The sequence below is a fragment of the Oncorhynchus clarkii genome, chromosome 18 (genome assembly GCF_045791955.1).
Source record: "Oncorhynchus clarkii lewisi isolate Uvic-CL-2024 chromosome 18, UVic_Ocla_1.0, whole genome shotgun sequence".
NCBI classification, from domain to species: Eukaryota; Metazoa; Chordata; class Actinopteri; order Salmoniformes; family Salmonidae; genus Oncorhynchus; species Oncorhynchus clarkii.
In genome coordinates, this window is record NC_092164.1 from 17,330,808 (window position 1) to 17,358,303 (window position 27,496).

Below are 27,496 nucleotides of genomic sequence, written 5' to 3' on the forward strand. Positions count from 1 at the left end.
CTCTGTGAAAGTTCTTGCCATCTATCTTTACAGTCCCCAGTACATTGAACCAAAATGGTGTCCATAATGCCACCTGGTTGCCTAGAAAATGTGCTGTACTGCAGTACATTGTGGCACCAAAATGGTGTCCTGAGCAGAATCTGCATTGAGCTAAAGAAGGAAAACTGACTCGGACATAACGTGCACCCTAGTGGACCTACTGTGTAAGTCCCTGTCACTGGTAGGTTACCTAGATAGCCAGTCACAAAACGATGAGGAAAACCTGCTTCCTCATCATGGCACAGGTGTGATCATCAGACAGTAAAACGTTGAACATTTACCAGACACTAACCAAAGTGACTTAGTGGTGTGAGCACACCATCAGCCATCAACTGATCCATCAGAGGACATTATAGTCAACTCCTGATAAATGCACATCAGAAAAGAGCAAACTCTTTTTCAGTGCAGGGTTGTTTCCCAGTCCTATTGTAATTCCCCAGTCCATAGCCATTTATATCAGGACAACTCTACGTATATGCATGTGAATAGAAAGGTCTCTGTTGAAGGCGAGCAGTGCCCCCAGCTGTCTGTCCAGTGAAAGTGTCTCAGACCAAACAGAGTTTGTCTGTGACGCAGGTTGTAGCAGGGGACGGGTTTGTTTGTGACACTGCATGTAGAAGGGGACCGGTTTCTCTGTGATACAGGTTGCAGCCGGGGACCGGTTTCTTTGTAACAAAGATCACAGATTGTAACAGGGAACGGGTTTTTCCTAAACCTGACACAGGTTGTAAGTGGGGCCAGATTTCTCTGTGACACAGTCACCTTCCACCTCGTAGACATAGTCACAGCGATGGGCATAGTCCATGAGAGGAGCCTCGGACAGGGCACAACTCTGGCCACCGAAGGAGATCACTGTGTCCCTCTGCACAAAACACACACACAGAACACACACACACACACACACACAGAGAGAACACAGTCAGTCAAAGAGCATATTCAAACACACTTAAACATGGTATGATATAGCTGTATTGTAGAGGGGTTAGGGCTGGGGTCAGTGTAAAGGTGGTATATAGTTGTATTGTAGAGGGGTTAGGGCTGGGGTCAGTGTAAAGGTGGTATAGAGCTGTATTGTAGAGGGGTTAGGGCTGGGGTCAGTGTAAAGGTGGTATATAGTTGTATTGTAGAGGGGTTAGGGCTGGGGTCAGTGTAAAGGTGGTATATAGTTGTATTGTAGAGGGGTTAGGGCTGGGGTCAGTGTAAAGGTGGTATATAGTTGTATTGTAGAGGGGTTAGGGCTGGGGTCAGTGTAAAGGTGGTATAGAGTTGTATTGTAGAGAGGTTAGGGCTGGGGTCAGTGTAAAGGTGGTATATAGTTGTATTGTAGAGAGGTTAGGGCTGGGGTCAGTGTAAAGGTGGTATATAGTTGTATTGTAGAGGGGTTAGGGCTGGGGTCAGTGTAAAGGTGGTATATAGTTGTATTGTAGAGGGGTTAGGGCTGGGGTCAGTGTAAAGGTGGTATATAGTTGTATTGTAGAGGGGTTAGGGCTGGGGTCAGTGTAAAGGTGGTATATAGTTGTATTGTAGAGGGGTTAGGGCTGGGGTCAGTGTAAAGGTGGTATATAGTTGTATTGTAGAGGGGTTAGGGCTGGGGTCAGTGTAAAGGTGGTATATAGTTGTATTGTAGAGAGGTTAGGGCTGGGGTCAGTGTAAAGGTGGTATATAGTTGTATTGTAGAGGGGTTAGGGCTGGGGTCAGTGTAAAGGTGGTATATAGTTGTATTGTAGAGGGGTTAGGGCTGGGGTCAGTGTAAAGGTGGTATAGAGTTGTATTGTAGAGGGGTTAGGGCTGGGGTCAGTGTAAAGCTGGTATATAGTTGTATTGTAGAGAGGTTAGGGCTGGGGTCAGTGTAAAGGTGGTATATAGTTGTATTGTAGAGAGGTTAGGGCTGGGGTCAGTGTAAAGGTGGTATAGAGTTGTATTGTAGAGGGGTTAGGGCTGGGGTCAGTGTAAAGGTGGTATATAGTTGTATTGTAGAGGGGTTAGGGCTGGGGTCAGTGTAAAGGTGGTATATAGTTGTATTGTAGAGGGGTTAGGGCTGGGGTCAGTGTAAAGGTGGTATATAGTTGTATTGTAGAGAGGTTAGGGCTGGGGTCAGTGTAAAGGTGGTATATAGTTGTATTGTAGAGAGGTTAGGGCTGGGGTCAGTGTAAAGGTGGTATAGAGTTGTATTGTAGAGGGGTTAGGGCTGGGGTCAGTGTAAAGGTGGTATATAGTTGTATTGTAGAGAGGTTAGGGCTGGGGTCAGTGTAAAGGTGGTATATAGTTGTATTGTAGAGGGGTTAGGGCTGGGGTCAGTGTAAAGGTGGTATATAGTTGTATTGTAGAGGGGTTAGGGCTGGGGTCAGTGTAAAGGTGGTATAGAGTTGTATTGTAGAGGGGTTAGGGCTGGGGTCAGTGTAAAGGTGGTATAGAGTTGTATTGTAGAGGGGTTAGGGCTGGGGTCAGTGTAAAGGTGGAATATAGTTGTATTGTAGAGGGGTTAGGGCTGGGGTCAGTGTAAAGGTGGTATATAGTTGTATTGTAGAGAGGTTAGGGCTGGGGTCAGTGTAAAGGTGGTATAGAGTTGTATTGTAGAGAGGTTAGGGCTGGGGTCAGTGTAAAGGTGGTATATAGTTGTATTGTAGAGGGGTTAGGTCTGGGGTCAGTGTAAAGGTGGTATAGAGTTGTATTGTAGAGGGGTTAGGGCTGGGGTCAGTGTAAAGCTGGTATAGAGTTGTATTGTAGAGAGGTTAGGGCTGGGGTCAGTGTAAAGCTGGTATATAGTTGTATTGTAGAGAGGTTAGGGCTGGGGTCAGTGTAAAGGTGGTATAGAGTTGTATTGTAGAGAGGTTAGGGCTGGGGTCAGTGTAAAGGTGGTATATAGTTGTATTGTAGAGAGGTTAGGGCTGGGGTCAGTGTAAAGGTGGTATATAGTTGTATTGTAGAGAGGTTAGGGCTGGGGTCAGTGTAAAGGTAGTATATAGTTGTATTGGAGAGGGGTTAGGGCTGGGGTCAGTGTAAAGGTGGTATAGAGTTGTATTGTAGAGGGGTTAGGGCTGGGGTCAGTGTAAAGGTGGAATAGAGTTGTATTGTAGAGGGGTTAGGCCTGGGGTCAGTGTAAAGGTGGTATATAGTTGTATTGTAGAGAGGTTAGGGCTGGGGTCAGTGTAAAGGTGGTATATAGTTGTATTGTAGAGGGGTTAGGGCTGGGGTCAGTGTAAAGGTGGTATATAGTTGTATTGTAGAGGGGTTAGGGCTGGGGTCAGTGTAAAGGTGGAATAGAGTTGTATTGTAGAGGGGTTAGGGCTGGGGTCAGTGTAAAGGTGGTATATAGTTGTACTGTAGAGAGGTTAGGGCTGGGGTCAGTGTAAAGGTGGTATAGAGTTGTATTGTAGAGGGGTTAGGGCTGGGGTCAGTGTAAAGGTGGTATATAGTTGTATTGTAGAGGGGTTAGGGCTGGGGTCAGTGTAAAGGTGGTATATAGTTGTATTGTAGAGAGGTTAGGGCTGGGGTCAGTGTAAAGGTGGTATATAGTTGTATTGTAGAGAGGTTAGGGCTGGGGTCAGTGTAAAGGTGGTATAGAGTTGTATTGTATAGGGGTTAGGGCTGGGGTCAGTGTAAAGGTGGTATATAGTTGTATTTTAGAGGGGTTAGGGCTGGGGTCAGTGTAAAGGTGGTATATAGTTGTATTGTAGAGAGGTTAGGGCTGGGGTCAGTGTAAAGGTGGTTTATAGTTGTATTGTAGAGAGGTTACGGCTGGGGTCAGTGTAAAGGTGGTATATAGTTGTATTGTAGAGAGGTTAGGGCTGGGGTCAGTGTAAAGGTGGTATATAGTTGTATTGTAGAGAGGTTAGGGCTGGGGTCAGTGTAAAGGTGGTATATAGTTGTATTGTAGAGGGGTTAGGGCTGGGGTCAGTGTAAAGGTGGTATAGAGTTGTATTGTAGAGGGGTTAGGGCTGGGGTCAGTGTAAAGGTGGTATATAGTTGTATTGTAGAGAGGTTAGGGCTGGGGTCAGTGTAAAGGTGGTATATAGTTGTATTGTAGAGAGGTTAGGGCTGGGGTCAGTGTAAAGGTGGTATATAGTTGTATTGTAGAGAGGTTAGGGCTGGGGTCAGTGTAAAGGTGGTATAGAGTTGTATTGTAGAGGGGTTAGGGCTGGGGTCAGTGTAAAGGTGGTATATAGTTGTATTGTAGAGGGGTTAGGGCAGTGTAAAGGTGGTATATAGTTGTATTGTAGAGGGGTTAGGGCTGGGGTCAGTGTAAAGGTGGTATATAGTTGTATTGTAGAGGGGTTAGGGCTGGGGTCAGTGTAAAGGTGGTATATAGTTGTATTGTAGAGTGTAAAGGTTAGGGCTGGGGTCAGTGTAAAGGTGGAGGGGTTATAGAGTTGTATTGTAGAGGGGTTAGGGCTGGGGTCAGTGTAAAGGTGGTATATAGTTGTATTGTAGAGGGGTTAGGGCTGGGGTCAGTGTAAAGGTGGTATATAGTTGTATTGTAGAGGGGTTAGGGCTGGGGTCAGTGTAAAGGTGGTATAGAGTATTGTAGTTAGGGCTATTGTAGAGGAGGTTAGGGCTGGGGTCAGTGTAAAGGTGGTATATAGTTGTATTGTAGAGAGGTTAGGGCTGGGGTCAGTGTAATAGGTGGTAGAGAGGTTATGGGGTCCGTTGGTATTGTAGAGAGAGGTTAGGGCTTAGGGCTGGGGTCAGTGTAAAGGTGGTATAGAGTTGTATTGTAGAGGGGTTAGGGCTGGGGTCAGTGTAAAGGTGGAATAGAGTTGTATTGTAGAGGGGTTAGGGCTGGGGTCAGTGTAAAGGTGGTATATAGTTGTATTGTAGAGAGGTTAGGGCTGGGGTCAGTGTAAAGGTGGTATAGAGTTGTATTGTAGAGGGGTTAGGGCTGGGGTCAGTGTAAAGGTGGTATATAGTTGTATTGTAGAGGGGTTAGGGCTGGGGTCAGTGTAAAGGTGGTATATAGTTGTATTGTAGAGGGGTTAGGGCTGGGGTCAGTGTAAAGGTGGAATATAGTTGTATTGTAGAGAGGTTAGGGCTGGGGTCAGTGTAAAGGTGGTATATAGTTGTATTGTAGAGGGGTTAGGGCTGGGGTCAGTGTAAAGGTGGTATAGAGTTGTATTGTAGAGGGGTTAGGGCTGGGGTCAGTGTAAAGGTGGTATAGAGTTGTATTGTAGAGGGGTTAGGGCTGGGGTCAGTGTAAAGGTGGTATAGAGTTGTATTGTAGAGGGGTTAGGGCTGGGGTCAGTGTAAAGGTGGTATATAGTTGTATTGTAGAGAGGTTAGGGCTGGGGTCAGTGTAAAGGTGGTATATAGTTGTATTGTAGAGAGGTTAGGGCTGGGGTCAGTGTAAAGGTGGAATAGAGTTGTATTGTAGAGGGGTTAGGATTGGGGTCAGTGTAAAGGTGGTATAGAGTTGTATTGTAGAGGGGTTAGGGCTGGGGTCAGTGTAAAGGTGGTATAGAGTTGTATTGTAGAGGGGTTAGGGCTGGGGTCAGTGTAAAGGTGGAATAGAGTTGTATTGTAGAGGGGTTAGGGCTGGGGTCAGTGTAAAGGTGGTATATAGTTGTATTGTAGAGGGGTTAGGGCTGGGGTCAGTGTAAAGGTGGAATAGAGTTGTATTGTAGAGGGGTTAGGGCTGGGGTCAGTGTAAAGGTGGTATATAGTTGTACTGTAGAGAGGTTAGGGCTGGGGTCAGTGTAAAGGTGGTATAGAGTTGTATTGTAGAGGGGTTAGGGCTGGGGTCAGTGTAAAGGTGGTATATAGTTGTATTGTAGAGGGGTTAGGGCTGGGGTCAGTGTAAAGGTGGTATATAGTTGTATTGTAGAGGGGTTAGGGCTGGGGTCAGTGTAAAGGTGGTATATAGTTGTATTGTAGAGGGGTTAGGGCTGGGGTCAGTGTAAAGGTGGTATATAGTTGTATTGTAGAGAGGTTAGGGCTGGGGTCAGTGTAAAGGTGGTATAGAGTTGTATTGTAGAGAGGTTAGGGCTGGGGTCAGTGTAAAGGTGGTATAGAGTTGTATTGTAGAGGGGTTAGGGCTGGGGTCAGTGTAAAGGTGGTATATAGTTGTATTGTAGAGAGGTTAGGGCTGGGGTCAGTGTAAAGGTGGTTTATAGTTGTATTGTAGAGAGGTTACGGCTGGGGTCAGTGTAAAGGTGGTATATAGTTGTATTGTAGAGGGGTTAGGGCTGGGGTCAGTGTAAAGGTGGTATATAGTTGTATTGTAGAGAGGTTAGGGCTGGGGTCAGTGTAAAGGTGGTATAGAGTTGTATTGTAGAGAGGTTAGGGCTGGGGTCAGTGTAAAGGTGGTATAGAGTTGTATTGTAGAGGGGTTAGGGCTGGGGTCAGTGTAAAGGTGGTATATAGTTGTATTGTAGAGAGGTTAGGGCTGGGGTCAGTGTAAAGGTGGTTTATAGTTGTATTGTAGAGAGGTTACGGCTGGGGTCAGTGTAAATGTGGTATATAGTTGTATTGTAGAGAGGTTAGGGCTGGGGTCAGTGTAAAGGTGGTATATAGTTGTATTGTAGAGGGGTTAGGGCTGGGGTCAGTGTAAAGGTGGTATATAGTTGTATTGTAGAGGGGTTAGGGCTGGGGTCAGTGTAAAGGTGGTATATAGTTGTATTGTAGAGGGGTTAGGGCTGGGGTCAGTGTAAAGGTGGTATATAGTTGTATTGTAGAGGGGTTAGGGCTGGGGTCAGTGTAAAGGTGGTATATAGTTGTATTGTAGAGGGGTTAGGGCTGGGGTCAGTGTAAAGGTGGTATAGAGTTGTATTGTAGAGGGGTTAGGGCTGGGGTCAGTGTAAAGGTGGAATAGAGTTGTATTGTAGAGGGGTTAGGGCTGGGGTCAGTGTAAAGGTGGTATATGTAAAGGTGGTAGTTAGGGCTGGGGTCAGTGTAAAGTAGATTGTAGGGGGGTTAGGGCTGGGGTCAGTGTAAAGGTGGTATAGAGTTGTATTGTAGAGGGGTTAGGGTTGGGGTCAGTGTAAAGGTAGTATATAGTTGTATGGTAGAGGGGTTAGGGCTGGGGTCAGTGTAAAGGTGGTATAGAGTTGTATTGTAGAGGGCTTAGGGCTGGGGTCAGTGTAAAGGTGGTATATAGTTGTATTGTAGAGGGCTTAGGGCTGGGGTCAGTGTAAAGGTGGTATATAGTTGTATTGTAGAGGGGTTAGGGCTGGGGTCAGTGTAAAGGTGGTATAGAGTTGTATTGTAGAGGGGTTAGGGTTGGGGTCAGTGTAAAGCTGGTATAGAGTTGTATTGTAGAGGGGTTAGGGCTGGGGTCAATGTAAAGCTGGTATAGAGTTGTATTGTAGAGAGGTTAGGGCTGGGGTCAGTGTAAAGGTGGTATAGAGTTGTATTGTAGAGGGGTTAGGGCTGGGGTCAGTGTAAAGGTGGTATAGAGTTGTATTGTAGAGGGGTTAGGGCTGGGGTCAGTGTAAAGGTGGTATATAGTTGTATTGTAGAGGGGTTAGGGCTGGGGTCAGTGTAAAGGTGGAATATAGTTGTATTGTAGAGGGGTTAGGGCTGGGGTCAGTGTAAAGGTGGTATATAGTTGTATTGTAGAGAGGTTAGGGCTGGGGTCAGTGTAAAGGTGGTATAGAGTTGTATTGTAGAGAGGTTAGGGCTGGGGTCAGTGTAAAGGTGGTATATAGTTGTATTGTAGAGGGGTTAGGTCTGGGGTCAGTGTAAAGGTGGTATAGAGTTGTATTGTAGAGGGGTTAGGGCTGGGGTCAGTGTAAAGCTGGTATAGAGTTGTATTGTAGAGAGGTTAGGGCTGGGGTCAGTGTAAAGCTGGTATATAGTTGTATTGTAGAGAGGTTAGGGCTGGGGTCAGTGTAAAGGTGGTATAGAGTTGTATTGTAGAGAGGTTAGGGCTGGGGTCAGTGTAAAGGTGGTATATAGTTGTATTGTAGAGAGGTTAGGGCTGGGGTCCGTGTAAAGGTGGTATATAGTTGTATTGTAGAGAGGTTAGGGCTGGGGTCAGTGTAAAGGTAGTATATAGTTGTATTGGAGAGGGGTTAGGGCTGGGGTCAGTGTAAAGGTGGTATAGAGTTGTATTGTAGAGGGGTTAGGGCTGGGGTCAGTGTAAAGGTGGAATAGAGTTGTATTGTAGAGGGGTTAGGCCTGGGGTCAGTGTAAAGGTGGTATATAGTTGTATTGTAGAGAGGTTAGGGCTGGGGTCAGTGTAAAGGTGGTATATAGTTGTATTGTAGAGGGGTTAGGGCTGGGGTCAGTGTAAAGGTGGTATATAGTTGTATTGTAGAGGGGTTAGGGCTGGGGTCAGTGTAAAGGTGGAATAGAGTTGTATTGTAGAGGGGTTAGGGCTGGGGTCAGTGTAAAGGTGGTATATAGTTGTATTGTAGAGAGGTTAGGGCTGGGGTCAGTGTAAAGGTGGTATAGAGTTGTATTGTAGAGGGGTTAGGGCTGGGGTCAGTGTAAAGGTGGTATATAGTTGTATTGTAGAGGGGTTAGGGCTGGGGTCAGTGTAAAGGTGGTATATAGTTGTATTGTAGAGGGGTTAGGGCTGGGGTCAGTGTAAAGGTGGAATAGAGTTGTATTGTAGAGGGGTTAGGGCTGGGGTCAGTGTAAAGGTGGTATAGAGTTGTATTGTAGAGGGCTTAGGGCTGGGGTCAGTGTAAATGTGGTATATAGTTGTATTGTAGAGAGGTTAGGGCTGGGGTCAGTGTAAAGGTGGTATATAGTTGTATTGTAGAGGGGTTAGGGCTGGGGTCAGTGTAAAGGTGGTATATAGTTGTATTGTAGAGAGGTTAGGGCTGGGGTCAGTGTAAAGGTGGTTTATAGTTGTATTGTAGAGAGGTTACGGCTGGGGTCAGTGTAAAGGTGGTATATAGTTGTATTGTAGAGAGGTTAGGGCTGGGGTCAGTGTAAAGGTGGTATATAGTTGTATTGTAGAGAGGTTAGGGCTGGGGTCAGTGTAAAGGTGGTATATAGTTGTATTGTAGAGGGGTTAGGGCTGGGGTCAGTGTAAAGGTGGTATAGAGTTGTATTGTAGAGGGGTTAGGGCTGGGGTCAGTGTAAAGGTGGTATATAGTTGTATTGTAGAGAGGTTAGGGCTGGGGTCAGTGTAAAGGTGGTATATAGTTGTATTGTAGAGAGGTTAGGGCTGGGGTCAGTGTAAAGGTGGTATATAGTTGTATTGTAGAGAGGTTAGGGCTGGGGTCAGTGTAAAGGTGGAATAGAGTTGTATTGTAGAGGGGTTAGGATTGGGGTCAGTGTAAAGGTGGTATAGAGTTGTATTGTAGAGGGGTTAGGGCTGGGGTCAGTGTAAAGGTGGTGTAGAGTTGTATTGTAGAGGGCTTAGGGCTGGGGTCAGTGTAAAGGTGGTATATAGTTGTATTGTAGAGGGGTTAGGGCTGGGGTCAGTGTAAAGGTGGTATAGAGTTGTATTGTAGAGGGGTTAGGGTTGGGGTCAGTGTAAAGGTAGTATATAGTTGTATGGTAGAGGGGTTAGGGCTGGGGTCAGTGTAAAGGTGGTATAGAGTTGTATTGTAGAGGGCTTAGGGCTGGGGTCAGTGTAAAGGTGGTATATAGTTGTATTGTAGAGGGGTTAGGGCTGGGGTCAGTGTAAAGGTGGTATATAGTTGTATTGTAGAGGGGTTAGGGCTGGGGTCAGTGTAAAGGTGGTATAGAGTTGTATTGTAGAGGGGTTAGGGTTGGGGTCAGTGTAAAGGTGGAATAGAGTTGTATTGTAGAGGGGTTAGGGCTGGTATAGAGTTGTATTGTAGAGGGGTTAGGGCTGGGGTCAATGTAAAGCTGGTATAGAGTTGTATTGTAGAGAGGTTAGGGCTGGGGTCAGTGTAAAGGTGGTATAGAGTTGTAGTTTAGGGCTGGGGTCAGTGTAAAGGTGGTATAGAGTTGTATTGTAGAGGGGTTAGGGCTGGGGTCAGTGTAAAGGTGGTATATAGTTGTATTGTAGAGGGGTTAGGGCTGGGGTCAGTGTAAAGGTGGTATATAGTTGTATTGTAGAGGGGTTAGGGCTGGGGTCAGTGTAAAGGTGGTATATAGTTGTATTGTAGAGAGGTTAGGGCTGGGGTCAGTGTAAAGGTGGTATAGAGTTGTATTGTTAGGGCTGGGGTCAGTGTAAAGGTGGTATATAGTTGTATTGTAGAGGGGTTAGGGCTGGGGTCAGTGTAAAGGTGGTATATAGTTGTATTGTAGAGGGGTTAGGGCTGGGGTCAGTGGGGTCAGTGTAAAGGTGGTATAGAGTTGTATTGTAGAGGGGTTAGGGCTGGGGTCAGTGTAAAGGTGGTATAGAGTTGTATTGTAGAGAGGTTAGGGCTGGGGTCAGTGTAAAGCTGGTATATAGTTGTATTGTGGAGAGGTTAGGGCTGGGGTCAGTGTAAAGGTGGTATAGAGTTGTATTGTAGAGAGGTTAGGGCTGGGGTCAGTGTAAAGGTGGTATATGGTTGTATTGTAGAGAGGTTAGGGCTGGGGTCCGTGTAAAGGTGGTATATAGTTGTATTGTAGAGAGGTTAGGGCTGGGGTCAGTGTAAAGGTAGTATATAGTTGTATTGGAGAGGGGTTAGGGCTGGGGTCAGTGTAAAGGTGGTATAGAGTTGTATTGTAGAGGGGTTAGGGCTGGGGTCAGTGTAAAGGTGGTATAGAGTTGTATTGTAGAGGGGTTAGGGCTGGGGTCAGTGTAAAGGTGGTATATAGTTGTATTGTAGAGGGGTTAGGGCTGGGGTCAGTGTAAAGGTGGTATATAGTTGTATTGTAGAGGGGTTAGGGCTGGGGTCAGTGTAAAGGTGGAATAGAGTTGTATTGTAGAGGGGTTAGGGCTGGGGTCAGTGTAAAGGTAGTATATAGTTGTATTGTAGAGGGCTTAGGGCTGGGGTCAGTGTAAAGGTGGTATATAGTTGTATTGTAGAGGGGTTAGGGCTGGGGTCAGTGTAAAGGTAGTATATAGTTGTATTGTAGAGGGCTTAGGGCTGGGGTCAGTGTAAAGGTGGTATATAGTTGTATTGTAGAGGGGTTAGGGCTGGGGTCAGTGTAAAGGTGGAATAGAGTTGTATTGTAGAGGGGTTAGGGCTGGGGTCAGTGTAAAGGTGGTATATAGTTGTATTGTAGAGGGGTTAGGGCTGGGGTCAGTGTAAAGGTGGTATAGAGTTGTATTGTAGAGGGGTTAGGGCTGGGGTCAGTGTAAAGGTGGTATATAGTTGTATTGTAGAGGGGTTAGGGCTGGGGTCAGTGTAAAGGTGGTATATAGTTGTATTGTAGAGGGGTTAGGGCTGGGGTCAGTGTAAAGGTGGAATAGAGTTGTATTGTAGAGGGGTTAGGGCTGGGGTCAGTGTAAAGGTGGAGTTGTATTGTAGAGGGCTTAGGGCTGGGGTCAGTGTAAATGTGGTATATAGTTGTATTGTAGAGAGGTTAGGGCTGGGGTCAGTGTAAAGGTGGTATATAGTTGTATTGTAGAGGGGTTAGGGCTGGGGTCAGTGTAAAGGTGGAATAGAGTTGTATTGTAGAGGGGTTAGGGCTGGGGTCAGTGTAAAGGTGGTATAGAGTTGTATTGTAGAGGGGTTAGGGCTGGGGTCAGTGTAAAGGTGGTATATAGTTGTATTGTAGAGAGGTTAGGGCTGGGGTCAGTGTAAAGGTGGTATAGAGTTGTATTGTAGAGGGGTTAGGGCTGGGGTCAGTGTAAAGGTGGTATATAGTTGTATTGTAGAGGGGTTAGGGCTGGGGTCAGTGTAAAGGTGGTATATAGTTGTATTGTAGAGGGGTTAGGGCTGGGGTCAGTGTAAAGGTGGAATATAGTTGTATTGTAGAGAGGTTAGGGCTGGGGTCAGTGTAAAGGTGGTATATAGTTGTATTGTAGAGGGGTTAGGGCTGGGGTCAGTGTAAAGGTGGTATAGAGTTGTATTGTAGAGGGGTTAGGGCTGGGGTCAGTGTAAAGGTGGAATAGAGTTGTATTGTAGAGGGGTTAGGGCTGGGGTCAGTGTAAAGGTGGTATATAGTTGTATTGTAGAGAGGTTAGGGCTGGGGTCAGTGTAAAGGTGGTATATAGTTGTATTGTAGAGAGGTTAGGGCTGGGGTCAGTGTAAAGGTGGAATAGAGTTGTATTGTAGAGGGGTTAGGGCTGGGGTCAGTGTAAAGGTGGTATAGAGTTGTATTGTAGAGGGGTTAGGGCTGGGGTCAGTGTAAAGGTGGTATAGAGTTGTATTGTAGAGGGGTTAGGGCTGGGGTCAGTGTAAAGGTGGTATAGAGTTGTATTGTAGAGGGGTTAGGGCTGGGGTCAGTGTAAAGGTGGTATATAGTTGTATTGTAGAGGGGTTAGGGCTGGGGTCAGTGTAAAGGTGGAATAGAGTTGTATTGTAGAGGGGTTAGGGCTGGGGTCAGTGTAAAGGTGGTATATAGTTGTATTGTAGAGGGGTTAGGGCTGGGGTCAGTGTAAAGGTGGTATATAGTTGTATTGTAGAGGGGTTAGGGCTGGGGTCAGTGTAAAGGTGGAATATAGTTGTATTGTAGAGGGGTTAGGGCTGGGGTCAGTGTAAAGGTGGTATATAGTTGTATTGTAGAGAGGTTAGGGCTGGGGTCAGTGTAAAGGTGGTATAGAGTTGTATTGTAGAGAGGTTAGGGCTGGGGTCAGTGTAAAGGTGGTATAGAGTTGTATTGTAGAGGGGTTAGGGCTGGGGTCAGTGTAAAGGTGGTATATAGTTGTATTGTAGAGAGGTTAGGGCTGGGGTCAGTGTAAAGGTGGTTTATAGTTGTATTGTAGAGAGGTTACGGCTGGGGTCAGTGTAAAGGTGGTATATAGTTGTATTGTAGAGGGGTTAGGGCTGGGGTCAGTGTAAAGGTGGTATATAGTTGTATTGTAGAGAGGTTAGGGCTGGGGTCAGTGTAAAGGTGGTATAGAGCTGTATTGTAGAGAGGTTAGGGCTGGGGTCAGTGTAAAGGTGGTATATAGTTGTATTGTAGAGGGGTTAGGGCTGGGGTCAGTGTAAAGGTGGTATAGAGTTGTATTGTAGAGGGGTTAGGGTTGGGGTCAGTGTAAAGCTGGTATAGAGTTGTATTGTAGAGGGGTTAGGGCTGGGGTCAGTGTAAAGCTGGTATAGAGTTGTATTGTAGAGAGGTTAGGGCTGGGGTCAGTGTAAAGGTGGTATAGAGTTGTATTGTAGAGGGGTTAGGGCTGGGGTCAGTGTAAAGCTGGTATAGAGTTGTATTGTAGAGGGGTTAGGGCTGGGGTCAGTGTAAAGGTGGTATAGAGCTGTATTGTAGAGAGGTTAGGGCTGGGGTCAGTGTAAAGGTGGTATATAGTTGTATTGTAGAGGGGTTAGGGCTGGGGTCAGTGTAAAGGTGGTATATAGTTGTATTGTAGAGGGGTTAAGGCTGGGGTCAGTGTAAAGGTGGTATATAGTTGTATTGTAGAGGGGTTAGGGCTGGGGTCAGTGTAAAGGTGGTATATAGTTGTATTGTAGAGGGGTTAGGGCTGGGGTCAGTGTAAAGGTGGTATAGAGTTGTATTGTAGAGGGGTTAGGGCTGGGGTCAGTGTAAAGGTGGTATAGAGTTGTATTGTAGAGGGGTTAGGGCTGGGGTCAGTGTAAAGGTGGTATATAGTTGTATTGTAGAGGGGTTAGGGCTGGGGTCAGTGTAAAGGTGGTTTATAGTTGTATTGTAGAGGGGTTAGGGCTGGGGTCAGTGTAAAGGTGGTATATAGTTGTATTGTAGAGGGGTTAGGGCTGGGGTCAGTGTAAAGGTGGTATAGAGTTGTATTGTAGAGAGGTTAGGGCTGGGGTCAGTGTAAAGGTGGTATATAGTTGTATTGTAGAGGGGTTAGGGCTGGGGTCAGTGTAAAGGTGGTATATAGTTGTATTGTAGAGGGGTTAGGGCTGGGGTCAGTGTAAAGGTGGTATATAGTTGTATTGTAGAGGGGTTAGGGCTGGGGTCAGTGTAAAGGTGGTATATAGTTGTATTGTAGAGGGGTTAGGGCTGGGGTCAGTGTAAAGCTGGTATAGAGCTGTTACCCGGGCAGAGTTAGCGTTTGACTCCCTCCTCTCAAAGTCCTTCTTACAGAGGTGACACATGATGCCTGCAGCCAGAGCGTCTCCCAACACATTGATCATGGTCCTGAAACGATCCCTGCCAGACACAACCAACAGAGGGAACTTAGATGTACTGTCTAAAGTATCTATGGCGGGTTTCTGTCAGATGCTCACAGGATTTAGTCCACAAACACTCTCACGGTCAGACACTTACAGGACCCAGTCGATGGCCACGATCAGTGTGATGTCAGCGGGAGGAAGCCCCACAGAGGTCAAGACAATCACCATGGTAACCAGGCCCGCCTGCGGAATCCCAGCAGCCCCGATACTGGCCGCTGTCGCTGTGATACTGAAGAGACAAGCGTAGGGTCAGGATGTGTGTGTGGTTGCTGTGACAGAAGGTAACTAAGGGTGGGTGTGTGTGTGTGGCTGCTGTGACAGGAGGTAACTAAGGGTGTGTGTGTGAGAGACAGAGAGAGCGCTTGTGTAGACAGTCCTGACCTGATGGTGACCAGCTGACCAAAGTCCAGTTCGTACTCGTTGACCTGAGCGATAAAAATGGCTGCAACGGCCTCGTAGAGGGCTGTCCCATCCATGTTGATGGTGGCTCCCACTGGAAGGACAAACCTGGCGATCTGTCTGTCCACTCCACAGTTCTCCAATAGACACTTCATGGTGATGGGCAGGGTGGCAGAACTGGAGGAGGTTGCCAGGGCGATGACCAGAGCCTGTAGCAGGCCTCTGATGTAGGTGAAGGGGTTTTTGCGTGTGATTACAAAGTAGAAGAGCGGCAGCAGGATGAGTCCGTGGACAAACAGGCCGGCTAACACTGTGATGAAGTACATCCCCAGCTTCTCTCCCAGGTGGGCGGGGTCATGCATGTCCAGGATCTTCCCTGCTACCAGGAACACAATGCCGAAAGGGAAATACCTGGAAAAAGATCAATAAATTATAAATACCTCAAAATAAATGAGGCAAGCAAGCATCGGGCCCTTGTGATTCAGTCTCTGTCCACCAGGTGTTGTCATGCCACCTGTGTTTTGGGCTTCCTAAGAAGTAAAGCAGCTTTGGGTTGACCTGTCTCATCTTGATGACCTGCCACACCTGAAATGCAGACAGAAACTGAGCTAATGACTAAGGGGGAGGGGGAGGGAGGAAGATGTGTTGGTGAGATCCACTTCTAATCTCAATCTAAATGAATCCTCCCATTCTCAATCCTCCAGATCAGGATTACCAGGCCTTTACATGTGAATGAGAGTTCAGACAGGTGACTTTGTTGTGTGTCTCTCAACAACTCACCACATGGCAGCATTGATGATCTTCATAACACACTCGTTGACACACTGACACACATTGACCAATGGAGCGCCTCTCTCACCCATCTTCCCCAGGAGCAAACCTGCACAGAGAAAACACACAGGGTCAGAAACAGGCGTGATTGGAAGGGTGTGTGTGTGTGTACTTGTGTAGACATTATGACATTTGTGTGTGTTCATTCATGCATACTGTCTGTGTGTATCTCTCTCTCTCTCTCCCTCTCTCTCTCTCTCTCACTCACTCACTCACTCACTCACTCACTCACTCACTCACTCACTCACTCACTCACTCACTCACTCACTCACTCACTCACTCACTCACTCACTCACTCACTCACTCACTCACTCACACACACACACACACACACACACACACACACACACACACACACACACACACACACACACACACACACACACACACACACACACACACACACACACACACACACACACACACACACACACACACACACACACACACACACACACCTACCCACCCATAGTAGCAGAGAAGATGACAATCCCCAGTACGTTCATGCCAGAGCTGTGGCCAGGGACGATCTTGTACTTGATGTCTGGAGCTGGGGTGATCTCCAGGAAGACCGGGTGGCCCAGCTGAGGGTTGTTGTGGTCGGGCATCACGTAGACGTAGTTGGCCTGGGACTCCACCAAACTGGAGGCCACTATGGGCACCAGGTCTGTACGGTACTGTTGAAAAGTTGCCTCTATCAGATTGGAGGGAATCATGTTCCTGTCAAAGGGAGAATAACTTGTAAATCATAAAGTCTACCACATTATTGGATACGATGGGAATTATTCCCTGAGTAATGGGGTGATAATAATACTGTTTATATGATGGGGTGATAATAATACTGTTTATATGATGGGAGTTATTCCCTGAGTGATGGGGGTGATAATAATACTGTTTATATGATGGGAGTTATTCCCTGAGTAATGGGGTGATAATAATACTGTTTATATGATGGGAGTTATTCCCTGAGTAATGGGGTGATAATAATACTGTTTATATGATGGGAGTTATTCCCTGAGTAATGGGGTGATAATAATACTGTTTATATGATGGGAGTTATTCCCTGAGTGATGGGGGTGATAATAATACTGTTTATATGATGGGAGTTATTCCCTGAGTGATGGGGGTGATAATAATACTGTTTATATGATGGGAGTTATTCCCTGAGTAATGGGGTGATAATAATACTGTTTATATGATGGGAGTTATTCCCTGAGTAATGGGGTGATAATAATACTGTTTATATGATGGGAGTTATTCCCTGAGTAATGGGGTGATAATAATACTGTTTATATGATGGGAGTTATTCCCTGAGTAATGGGGTGATAATAATACTGTTTATATGATGGGAGTTATTCCCTGAGTAATGGGGTGATAATAATACTGTTTATATGATGGGAGTTATTCCCTGAGTAATGGGGTGATAATAATACTGTTTATATGATGGGAGTTATTCCCTGAGTAATGGGGTGATAATAATACTGTTTATATGATGGGAGTTATTCCCTGAGTAATGGGGTGATAATAATACTGTTTATATGATGGGAGTTATTCCCTGAGTAATGGGGTGATAATAATACTGTTTATATGATGGGAGTTATTCCCTGAGTAATGGGGGTGTGATAATAATACTGTTTATATGATGGGAGTTATTCCCTGAGTAATGGGGTGATAATAATACTGTTTATATGATGGGAGTTATTCCCTGAGTAATGGGGTGATAATAATACTGTTTATATGATGGGAGTTATTCCCTGAGTGATGGGGGTGATAATAATACTGTTTATATGATGGGAGTTATTCCCTGAGTGATGGGGTGATAATAATACTGTTTATATGATGGGAGTTATTCCCTGAGTAATGGGGTGATAATAATACTGTTTATATGATGGGAGTTATTCCCTGAGTAATGGGGTGATAATAATACTGTTTATATGATGGGAGTTATTCCCTGAGTAATGGGGTGATAATAATACTGTTTATATGATGGGAGTTATTCCCTGAGTAATGGGGTGATAATAATACTGTTTATATGATGGGAGTTATTCCCTGAGTAATGGGGTGATAATAATACTGTTTATATGATGGGAGTTATTCCCTGAGTGATGGGGTGATAATAATACTGTTTATATGATGGGAGTTATTCCCTGAGTAATGGGGTGATAATAATACTGTTTATATGATGGGAGTTATTCCCTGAGTAATGGGGTGATAATAATACTGTTTATATGATGGGAGTTATTCCCTGAGTAATGGGGTGATAATAATACTGTTTATATGATGGGAGTTATTCCCTGAGTAATGGGGTGATAATAATACTGTTTATATGATGGGAGTTATTCCCTGAGTAATGGGGTGATAATAATACTGTTTATATGATGGGAGTTATTCCCTGAGTAATGGGGTGATAATAATACTGTTTATATGATGGGAGTTATTCCCTGAGTAATGGGGTGATAATAATACTGTTTATATGATGGGAGTTATTCCCTGAGTAATGGGGTGATAATAATACTGTTTATATGATGGGAGTTATTCCCTGAGTAATGGGGTGATAATAATACTGTTTATATGATGGGAGTTATTCCCTGAGTAATGGGGTGATAATAATACTGTTTATATGATGGGAGTTATTCCCTGAGTAATGGGGTGATAATAATACTGTTTATATGATGGGAGTTATTCCCTGAGTAATGGGGTGATAATAATACTGTTTATATGATGGGAGTTATTCCCTGAGTAATGGGGGTGATAATAATACTGTTTATATGATGGGAGTTATTCCCTGAGTAATGGGGTGATAATAATACTGTTTATATGATGGGAGTTATTCCCTGAGTAATGGGGTGATAATAATACTGTTTATATGATGGGAGTTATTCCCTGAGTAATGGGGGTGTGATAATAATACTGTTTATATGATGGGAGTTATTCCCTGAGTAATGGGGGTGTGATAATAATACTGTTTATATGATGGGAGTTATTCCCTGAGTAATGGGGTGATAATAATACTGTTTATATGATGGGTGATGTTATATTGTCATATATGATTTGTTCCGTTTTTTTGGGTGAAATCTCTACCTTCAGGTGGACAATCTATTCTATTCTGCTGACCCTGTATTCCGGTATCCCTGTCCTGAAGTCACACTGAGCTTATAACATGTCAGAAGGTTGGGGTATCTTCTTTCTGTTATCGTCTCAATTTTATCCTTATTAGGGTCAATTTCTCCTGGTCCGGCCAGAAGCCAAGAGGTGTTCTGTCTCAGAAAGACTTAACAAGACCCTGGACAGAGAGCATGCTGGCAGATACTCATAGACTTCCAGTCATTGCGCTAACGCTGGTTAGCATTGGCTTGTGAAACTACCTCTAATTTCCTTCATAGAGACATAAAAATGGTACCCACGAGTTCATCTGAATGGGGAAGTAGATAAAGGGGCCTCATTGCCAAAATCCAGAAGTATCCCTTTAAGCTGTACTGCAGCGCCAGCTGTGTCATCCGAGACTCTGGGTTCGCGCCCGTGCTCTGTCGTAACCGGCCGCGACCGGGAGGTCCGTGGGGCGACGCACAATTGGCCGAGCGTCGCCCGGTTTAGGTAGGAATGTCCTTGTCTCATCGCGCACCGGGCGCAGTGCGCGCTAACCAAGGTTGCCACCGACACATTGGTGCGGCTGGCTTCCGGGTTGGATGCGCGCTGTGTTAAGAAGCAGTGCGGCTTGGTTGGGTTGTGTATCGGAGGACGCATGACTTTCAACCTTCGTCTCTCCCGAGCCCGTACGGGAGTTGTAGCGATGAGACAAGATAGTAGCTACTAAAACAATTGGATACCACGAAATTGGGGAGAAAAACGGGGTAAAATACAAATAATAATAATAATAAAGTTGTAAGAATGATGTCACAATGTGGTAACATCTCCAGGCTGGTTGCCTGTGTTGGTGGTTAAGAGTCTTCATCATTAGGAGGCCTGTATTCATAAAGGATCATGTCAAGGCCACTGCCCCAGGGCCAGTCAGCCTATCAGACGTGTGACAAATGATCTAAAGCACCTCTGACAGTCATACAGCCTACATCCGCCCGCCCATACACAGCTTTCACTAAAAATACCCATAATCCTCTGGGCTTTGGAGGATTCTTCACACGGAGGGCCTAAGCCACTGCCGGTCCTCGACCGCCCTGCAGTGTGTTCTGGGTAAAGCATTTAGGACACGGTGTGTTCTGAGAAGATAGAGACTTAGTCGTCACCGGGGTAAGTTGAGCCAAAGGGGTAAGTCGAGCCACCCTTGTTTCTTGGAAACCACATACCAAATGTATAATTTAACCAAATATTTAGGAAGAGGTCATGATTTTATGGAGCCTGTGAAGGAAGAAACCACATGGAAAAAGTGGTAAGAATGTTAGGTCCAAAAAATTGATTTTCACCAAGTCAAATGAATTTATTGTGTTAGAGGTTCCATGATGCTTGTATCTAAACCAAAGTAGATCATTTAAAAAAATTATTGGAGTCTCTATAAACTTCAATATGAGGTCCTGAACCTGCATGAAAGTGCATCCTTGTAGCTGTGTGTGCTAATATAGTCAAAATGTTTGCCTTGGGGTATGTCGAACCAATGGTTGAGCCATGGCAAGTTGAGCAAATTGAAGTGTTGTCTTCCCAGGCATAATGGAAGGCATTATTGCTGGGATATGAGGTAACTACAGGGCCTGGTCTATGTTAAAAGAGTTTTTAAAAGTACAGTGTTAATTAGGTGTTACGTCTGTGTTAAAAGAGTTTTTAAAAGTACAGTGTTAATTAGGTGTTACGTCTGTGTTAAAAGAGTTTTTAAAAGTACAGTGTTAATTAGGTGTTACGTCTGTGTTAATTAAAAGAGTTTTTAAAAGTACAGTGTTAATTAGGTGTTACGTCTGTGTTAAAATAGTTTTTAAAAGTACAGTGTTAATTAGGTGTTACGTCTGTGTTAAAAGAGTTTTTAAAGTACAGTGTTAATTAGGTGTTACGTCTGTGTTAAAAGAGTTTTTAAAGTACAGTGTTAATTAGGTGTTACGTCTGTGTTAAAAGAGTTTTTAAAAGTACAGTGTTAATTAGGTGTTACGTCTGTGTTAAAAGAGTTTTTAAAAGTACAGTGTTAATTAGGTGTTACGTCTGTGTTAAAAGAGTTTTTAAAAGTACAGTGTTAATTAGGTGTTACGTCTGTGTTAAAAGAGTTTTTAAAAGTACAGTGTTAATTAGGTGTTACGTCTGTGTTAAAAGAGTTTTTAAAAGTACAGTGTTAATTAGGTGTTACGTCTGTGTTAAAAGAGTTTTTAAAAGTACAGTGTTAATTAGGTGTTACGTCTGTGTTAAAAGAGTTTTTAAAAGTACAGTGTTAATTAGGTGTTACGTCTGTGTTAAAAGAGTTTTTAAAAGTACAGTGTTAATTAGGTGTTACGTCTGTGTTAAAAGAGTTTTTAAAAGTACAGTGTTAATTAGGTGTTACGTCTGTGTTAAAAGAGTTTTTAAAAGTACAGTGTTAATTAGGTGTTACGTCTGTGTTAAAAGAGTTTTTAAAGTACAGTGTTAATTAGGTGTTACGTCTGTGTTAAAAGAGTTTTTAAAAGTACAGTGTTAATTAGGTGTTACGTCTGTGTTAAAAGAGTTTTTAAAAGTACAGTGTTAATTAGGTGTTACGTCTGTGTTAAGAGTTTTTAAAGTACAGTGTTAATTAGGTGTTACGTCTGTGTTAAAAGAGTTTTAAAAGTACAGTGTTAATTGTTACGTCTGTGTTAAAAGAGTTTGTAAAAGTACAGTGTTAATTAGGTGTTACGTCTGTGTTAAAAGAGTTTTTAAAGTACAGTGTTAATTAGGTGTTACGTCTGTGTTAAAAGAGTTTTTAAAGTACAGTGTTAATTAGGTGTTACGTCTGTGTTAAAAGAGTTTTAAAAGTACAGTGTTAATTAGGTGTTACGTCTGTGTTAAAAGAGTTTTTAAAAGTACAGTGTTAATTAGGTGTTACGTCTGTGTTAAAAGAGTTTTTAAAAGTACAGTGTTAATTAGGTGTTACGTCTGTGTTAAAAGAGTTTTTAAAAGTACAGTGTTAATCAGGTGTTACGTCTGTGTTAAAAGAGTTTTTAAAAGTACAGTGTTAATCAGGTGTTACTGTGTTAAAAGATGCTTAAAATGATTAAAATACAAAAAAGTGATTGTGTTGAATTGTGTTTGGGAAATAAAGATAGACATAGTTTTAAAAAGTAGTGGTAATATTTAATTCAGTAGAGAAATGTGTAGGCGGCTAAACTTACCCTGTCCCACGACTCAGCTTACCCCATACCCAGGGTAAGTTGTGCCAAGAGACTACTTTTTTTGGAAAAGCTATGTTTTCCAGGGATACATGCTGAAATATATGTAGATACAGTATCTTTGTTAGAGATAACACTGTATTTCCCTGAACTGAGTGATACTGAATGTGAAAAATTGCTCAACTTACCCCACTCTCCCCCAATGATGCCTATTATTAACATGGACCGCTGGAGGGTTGACTTGTTTCAGAAGTGAATGTGAACAATAGAACCAATAGAATAGTCCCAAACGTGCAAATTCCTCAAGCCCCATGAGCTAAATGACCTTGTACTGGTGTTGTTGTTTTAAATGCTATTTACAACCTATTTACGTACAGAATCATTCAAAATGCTCTGAGACCAGGTTGGGGATTCAATCAAAGGCGCTTTGTGGACAAACCCATTGCCCTTGACTTTTAAAAGTGAATTACGCTTGAGCTGGCATCCGCAGCGTTCACCATGAATGCAATATCCACCAACGCCAGGAACATTGCCTTTACAAGGCACATTTCCCCATAATGCAATGCTCTTGTATACAACGTGCCTTTTGTTGAATCCCGGCAAAACCTTTATGGTTTATACTTAGCTGAGGTAAACTGGAGTTCACTAAGTTGACTGATTGGCTGATTTATTTATGGGATTAATCCACACAAACCCCGACAGGAAGATACGAATATAAAATATTTTATTCTTTCAAATGTCTGTGTTAGCAGAGCAGTCAGAATCTGTTGCCTGAGTCTCGTGGAAATCTGGAATCTCGTCCCATGAGGGATGTTAAGGATGAAAAGGAGGGAGCTAAATATCTTAGACTGACTAAAGACAGGAAAATCTGGTACAGCCAACTACTGATAGAGGCAATGTGTCTGTTGGCCATCCTATTCAAATATGCCCCTCCAGATACCTCGCCATGTGTATGTGCAAATGTGCTCATTTGTGAGTGTGTGTGTCTGTCCGTGCGTGTGTGGGTAAATGCTTGCTTGTGTGCATATGTACCTGATGAGGTCCAGCAGAGCGTCAGCAGAAGTCATAACGGGCCCTGACCCTCCTCTGTGCCCGTCCTTCTCTGTCCCCGTACCAGGGTGGATGACCAGCACCAGGATGATGCCGACGATGACAGCGATGAAGGTGGTCCACAGGTAGTAAGTGATGGTTAGCACCCCCAGCCGCCCGCTGGCCTTAGTGTCCATGGCTGACAGCCCCGACATCAGACTGGCCACGGAGTTAGGATTCATAGAGCATTCAGTCAGTGTTGTATTCCATTCGAATTCAGAGAGTATTTTGATGGCATTCTATCTAAGGAGAACCCCTAGAGTATTCATTTAGCGTTCTGTTCCGTTAGAACTCATAGAGCATTCATAGCATTCTATTTCATCAGGATTCGTACAGCATTCTGATCGCATTCTCTTTCTTTACGACTCCGAGATGATTCATTTAGGGTTGTATTCCATTAGAATCCATAGAGTATTCGATTAGCGTCTTATTCCATTCTAAATGTATAGAGCGTTCTATTGAAGTAGCATGGGTTGTGGTGTAGACCAGGGAGAAGAGCAGTAGGCACATGGGGAACAGACAGTAGTGATGATGTGTTACCTGGACGTGATGAGAGGCAGGATCAGCATCTTCAACATCCTCATCAGCAGTTCTCCAGGGAACGAGAAGTAGATCTTAGCCTGGAAAGGGGAGACACACAACACTCTGGGTAAGGGGACAAGCTGTACATGGCAGACCTGGGGCAAATACATACAGTAGGTGAAATACATGAGGTGTGCAAAGTTTGAACTTTAGGGACTATTCCATTTGTTCCATTGTACCAGGCTAAGTCAAACCCACTTCTTGGTATGGTGCCTGGTATGTTATATATTTATTGTTTTACATTGTGTTACATGATTTTACATGATTAATAAAGTTAAATCAATCATTCTCAGATGATGTGCTTTCCCATTGGGCTATGCTTGATGCTGTGTATTTGTTGACAGGTTGAGGTTAGCGCGGATGCAGATTACAACAGTGAGTCAGATAATTAGAAGCTGCTGACCCATTAATCCACTACTGAAATAGTGGATGTCAAGGGTTGGATCACCATGGCTACTATTGACCCAGGTAGAGCAGTTGAGAAGTCCAGCCTCTACCGTGGCTAGCTGAATCAGTACTGTATAACTGGGATGTGCAGGTTATGGTTCAGTTGATATTGTTGTATTGCATCTGTTATGAATTCAATGCAGCAGTTATCGATCTGCAGTCAGAGTAGTTTCCCATGTCAACAATATGGTACAAGCTTTGTGAGACAGGGTTTTATGTGTTGTGAAAGTGTCTTGCTGTTCACTCTCTCTTTGGTCTCCATCTGCACCATGCCAGTGTAAGGCCCTCTCAACCAACCCCTCAGTGGTTTACTATCCCTCTGTCTAAGACCCAAGGCCCTCTGTGTTAACACTACCCCTGTCTAAGACCCAGAGCCCTCTGTGTTAACACTATCACCTTGTCTAAGACCCAGAGCCCTCTGTGTTAACACTACCACCCTGTCTAAGACCCAAAGCTCCCTGTAGGATGCCTGAGTGCTATAAAACTTAGGCCCACTAGAGCCAAAACCTTGTTGCATGACTCAATAGCTGTGTGTGTGTGTGTGTGTGTGTGTGTGTGTGTGTGTGTGTGTGTGTGTGTGTGTGTGTGTGTGTGTGTGTGTGTGTGTGTGTGTGTGTGTGTGTGTGTGTGTGTGTGTGTGTGTGTGTGTGTGTGTGTGTGTGTGTGTGTGTGTGTGTGTGTGTGTGTGTGTGTGTGCGTGTGTGTGTGTGTGTGTGTGCGTGTGTGTGTGTGTGTGTGCGCGCCTCCGTACCTGCGTGGAAAGGTTGAAGCTGCGGAGGGAGAATCCGAGCACACAGCCGGAAACCACGGCGATGACCGAGAGCGTCAGCAGCCCGTTGCGTTTACAGTAGCCCTTGATGTATGCCCAAACCGTCACAGAGACCATGCTCTTTATAATGTGTTTTATGCACTCCATCCTGAGGCCCAGTTACTCCACAGGCTGAAGGAAAGAGAGGAGAGAAGAGATAGGCCTGGTGGCCCAAGGTCCTGCCTTACGTCCAGTCAACGAATGATTCCCAAACCGGTGGGTCGCGAGTCACTGATGGGTCCCACCTGATTCCCTTTAGGTCCCTGTTCAATATCCTGTCCTGATTTGAAATATGTCTCTAGTCCTCCTTGACAGTTCACAAGAAAACTCCAAAAGCTTCAGGTGGATCCCTGATCTAAAAAGTTCATGTGGTGAGTCAAGGCAGTGAAATCACTAAGGACCGATCCCGGGCCACTGCAGAAACTAAAGGATAGCTGACGATGCAGCAGGACTGGCTGTCTGTGCGTCCAGCCAGAGAGTCAGTCAGTCAAACACTAGATGATCTAAACGGCTGTCAGAGAGGAGGTGGAAGTGGACAGAGTAAGTCTCTGTAAACCTCTGTCTCCTTCAGCAGATTAAGCCCTTGACAATAAGGCTTCCTGGAGACTCAGGCACACACAACATCCCCGTGGGATTACCAGGTTCTAGGTCAGTACCAGTCCCTGACACTCAGCTCTTACTCCCATTAAGCAGAGTTGTTGTTGTTTTCTTTTTTAACTTCCATCTTATTTGTATCTCTTCATGTATTGAATTACACTGAGACATTTCTATTGTTCAGAAAGTTCCATTGTTTACAGTATTTGCAAAAAATATATATATATTTTATTTTATTGGTAACAAGTACAGTGCTTAAGTTGCAAGCCCTACCCAACAGTGCTGTATTCAATACCAATTGGTAATACAACTATTAAAAAAACAACCACAAAAAAACATGAGAAATAAGATATAAAAGACGATCCTATATACAGGGTCAGTGTTCAGCACCACATACAGGAAGCTATATACAGGGTCAGTGTTCAGTACCACATACAGGAAGCTATATACAGGGCCAGTGTTCAGTACCACATACAGGAAGCTATATACAGGGTCAGTGTTCAGCACCACAGAGAGGAAGCTATATACAGGGCCAGTGTTCAGTACCACATACAGGAAGCTATATACAGGGTCAGTGTTCAGCACCACAGAGAGGAAACTATATACAGGGTCAGTGTTCAGCACCACAGAGAGGAAGCTATATACAGGGTCAGTGCCAGCACCACAGAGAGGAAACTATATACAGGGTCAGTGCCAGTACCACAGACAGGAAGCTATATACAGGGTCAGTGTTCAGTACCACATACAGGAAGCTATATACAGGGTCAGTGTTCAGCACCACAGAGAGGAAACTATATACAGGGTCAGTGCCAGTACCACAGACAGGAAGCTATATACAGGGTCAGTGTTCAGTACCACATACAGGAAGCTATATACAGGGTCAGTGTTCAGCACCACAGAGAGGAAACTATATACAGGGTCAGTGCCAGCACCACAGAGAGGAAACTATATACAGGGTCAGTGCCAGTACCACAGACAGGAAGCTATATACAGGGTCAGTGTTCAGCACCACAGAGAGGAAACTATATACAGGGTCAGTGCCAGTACCACAGACAGGAAGCTATATACAGGGTCAGTGTTCAGCACCACAGAGAGGAAACTATATACAGGGTCAGTGCCAGTACCACAGACAGTAAGCTATATACAGGGTCAGTGTTCAGCACCACAGAGAGGAAACTATATACAGGGTCAGTGCCAGTACCACAGACAGGAAGCTATATACAGGGTCAGTGTTCAGCACCACAGAGAGGAAACTATATACAGGGTCAGTGTTCAGCACCACAGAGAGGAAACTATATACAGGGTCAGTGCCAGTACCACAGACAGGAAGCTATATACAGGGTCAGTGTTCAGTACCACAGACAGGAAACTATATACAGGGTCAGTGTTCAGTACCACAGACAGGAAGCTATATACAGGATCAGTGTTCAGTACCACAGACAGGAAGCTATATACAGGGTCAGTGTTCAGTACCACAGACAGGAAGCTATATACAGGGTCAGTGTTCAGCACCACAGAGAGGAAACTATATACAGGGTCAGTGTTCAGCACCACAGAGAGGAAACTATATACAGGGTCAGTGCCAGCACCACAGAGAGGAAACTATATACAGGGTCAGTGCCAGCACCACAGACAGGAAGCTATATACAGGGTCAGTGTTCAGCACAACAGAGAGGAAACTATATACAGGGTCAGTGCCAGCACCACAGAGAGGAAACTATATACAGGGTCAGTGTTCAGCACCACAGACAGGAAACTATATACAGGGTCAGTGTTCAGCACCACAGACAGGAAGCTATATACAGGGTCAGTGTTCAGCACAACAGAGAGGAAACTATATACAGGGTCAGTGCCAGCACCACAGAGAGGAAACTATATACAGGGTCAGTGCCAGTACCACAGACAGGAAGCTATATACAGGGTCAGTGTTCAGCACCACAGACAGGAAACTATATACAGGGTCAGTGCCAGTACCACAGACAGGAAGCTATATACAGGGTCAGTGTTCAGCACCACAGAGAGGAAACTATATACAGGGTCAGTGCCAGCACCACAGAGAGGAAACTATATACAGGGTCGGTGTTCAGCACCACAGAGAGGAAACTATATACAGGGTCAGTGTTCAGTACCACAGACAGGAAGCTATATACAGGGTCAGTGTTCAGCACCACAGAGAGGAAACTATATACAGGGTCAGTGCCAGTACCACAGACAGGAAGCTATATACAGGGTCAGTGTTCAGTACCACAGACAGGAAGCTATATACAGGGTCAGTGTTCAGCACCACAGAGAGGAAACTATATACAGGGTCAGTGCCAGCACCACAGAGA

The 27,496-nt window shown here is 44.5% G+C and overlaps 1 protein-coding gene across 1 annotated transcript; it reads right to left on the reverse strand.

Moving 5' to 3' along the window:
- Window positions 1-234: 234 nt before the first annotated feature.
- LOC139373105 (excitatory amino acid transporter 5-like) lies at window positions 235-25,052 on the reverse strand. The gene is made up of 9 exons (XM_071113217.1): window positions 24,516-25,052; window positions 23,276-23,355; window positions 22,679-22,894; window positions 15,841-16,094; window positions 15,324-15,423; window positions 14,526-14,954; window positions 14,239-14,373; window positions 14,007-14,121; window positions 235-901 (listed from the first exon to the last, which is right to left on the reverse strand). Exons 1-9 carry the CDS (start codon window positions 24,678-24,680, stop codon window positions 749-751), a joined length of 1,647 nt encoding a protein of 548 aa, XP_070969318.1. The 5' UTR covers window positions 24,681-25,052; the 3' UTR covers window positions 235-748.
- Between the last annotated feature and the right edge of the window lie 2,444 nt (window positions 25,053-27,496).